This window comes from Apium graveolens, chromosome 5, assembly GCF_009905375.1.
Source record: "Apium graveolens cultivar Ventura chromosome 5, ASM990537v1, whole genome shotgun sequence".
Taxonomy (NCBI): domain Eukaryota; kingdom Viridiplantae; phylum Streptophyta; class Magnoliopsida; order Apiales; family Apiaceae; genus Apium; species Apium graveolens.
The window spans coordinates 216,992,120-216,994,164 of record NC_133651.1 but is presented as its reverse complement, the minus strand read 5'-3'; the positions used below and the strand labels follow the sequence as shown (position 1 = coordinate 216,994,164).

Genomic DNA, 2,045 nt, shown 5'->3' with positions numbered 1-2,045 from the left:
TATGGGACGGAAGGAGTAAATTTTTTACTATATTGGATAAGTTTTGAAATGTATAAAATTGAATAAAACATCCAAAAAGTAAAGTGTATAGAAATGAATAAGACAGAGGGAATATTAAACTTAAGTATATAGAAATGAATGAGACGGAGGGAGTATTAAACTTATAGCATTTCTATACAGTTTTAATCCCTTAAGAAGAGTAGGACTAGTCTAATAACGGAAGCGGGACTAATTAACTAATCACTCTAGAATTTTAAAATTTTAAGATTAAAGAGGAAGTTATATCATTTTCAATAACCAATCATTTTAAGAAAAATCAAACAAAATCTTAAACTTTTTAAGACGGACCGTAAAGTTTCTTCTGAGTTAATAGAGTTGGTGAAAGTCTTGATTGAACGAGAAAAAATTGCAATCTTATAACTTGAATAAAATGTAAGTACTGTTATAATTTAGTGATTGCCATGCATGTGGTCAATGAATCAAATAGTAGGGCTATGATTTATAGGAGTAGAATTTGTGTATGCATTTAATGTTCTTGGCTTCTTGCAAATTCACATTGGCTATAAATAGCCACACTCGGTAATGAAGAAAGATGCACCCGAGCTTTCTTTCTATGCTCAGCTTCTTACCTCCTTCTGTTAAATTTAGTAGCTCTCCGGTTGTTCTTTTATAGCTAGGATATTACAACACGTTATCAGCACGAAGCCCTGCCGGAACTGAGAAGGATTTTCCACTTAAATATATTATTGGTTGGAGATAACCTGTATACGCAGACGTCCGTATGGCGGGTGAAAATCCATTTGTCATTTTATATATAGATCTATTTATAATATCGATGATAATAATGATGTACACATTTATTATTGCTTACTTGTTAACGCACCAGATTCAGTAGGATTGTATGTAATATTCATATTGAAAATTTAAGTTAATAATTTTGGTGTTAAATTCAGATTAAAATGACAAATCTTACAAACTTGTCGTTCGTTGCATTGGACATTTCTGGGGAGAATTATCTATCGTGGGTACAAGATGTAAAGTTGCATTTGGGTTCAAAGAAATTAGGCAACACAATAAAGGCAGAAAACACATCCACAATTGAAGAAAATTTTACCTCTATTATTTTCCTTCGACACCACATGCATGAAGATCTAAAATCTGAGTACCTAGAAGTCGAGGATCCCTTCATTTTATGGGAAAATCTAAAGGATAGGTTCGATCATCAGAAACTAGTTTATCTACCTGCAGCTGAAAATGATTGGGCTAATCTAAGGGTTCAAGATTTTAAGAGTGTTCGGGCATATAGCTCAGCACTATTCAAAATAAGTTCTAGGCTCATTATGTGTGGTGAGATTGTTACTGAGAAAAGAAAGATCGACAAAACATTATCCACTTTTCATCCCAATAATATCAACTTAGCCGAGATGTACAGGGAGCGCAAGTTTACCAAGTTTGGGGATCTCCTTTCAACCCTCCTTGTTGCCGAGCAGAATCATGAATTGGTGATTAAGAATCATCAATCCCGTCCAACGGGATCTGCCCCTTTACCAGAAGTAAATAACACGACATTCCAGCAGAATGTACGTGGAAAAGGGCATAGAGGTGGACGAGGCCATGGTCGCTACCGTGGACGAGGCCGTGGTCGTGGGCATTTCCGTCCTTATTATAGCTTTGGTCACCAGAAGTGGCAACCTGAAACACAGAGCAAAAGAAAGGCATCACAATGAGGGAAAACTAACAATTTATGTCACAAGTGTGGAATGGAAGGGCATTGGTCACGTAATTGTTATATCCCACAACATCTTGTTGATTTATATCAGTCATCTAAAAGATCAAAAGGGAAAATGGTGGAAACCAATTTCGCCAACAACTTAGATGATTCTCTTATAATATCAACCGGGGGAATAAGCGTTAATGGTCCTAATGAGACTAACGAAACTCCCATGTGGGAGGCTGAGGATTAGTTTTCATAAAATTATTAGTAACCGGAGGAATGAGCATTAATGGTCCGAATTACTATAGTTACTAGTGCGTACTGTGTGCTT

General features: G+C 35.9%; 1 protein-coding gene across 1 annotated transcript; it reads left to right on the top strand.

Moving 5' to 3' along the window:
* The first annotated feature begins 959 nt into the window (after positions 1–959).
* Positions 960–1,727, top strand: LOC141660699 (uncharacterized). The gene has a single exon (XM_074467688.1). It carries the CDS (start codon positions 960–962, stop codon positions 1,725–1,727), a length of 768 nt encoding a protein of 255 aa, XP_074323789.1.
* The last annotated feature ends 318 nt before the right edge of the window (positions 1,728–2,045 follow it).

Coding starts and splice junctions, on each gene's coding strand:
- LOC141660699 (XM_074467688.1), top strand. CDS start 960: ATGACAAATCTTACAAACTTGTCGTTCGTTGCATTGGACATTTCTGGG.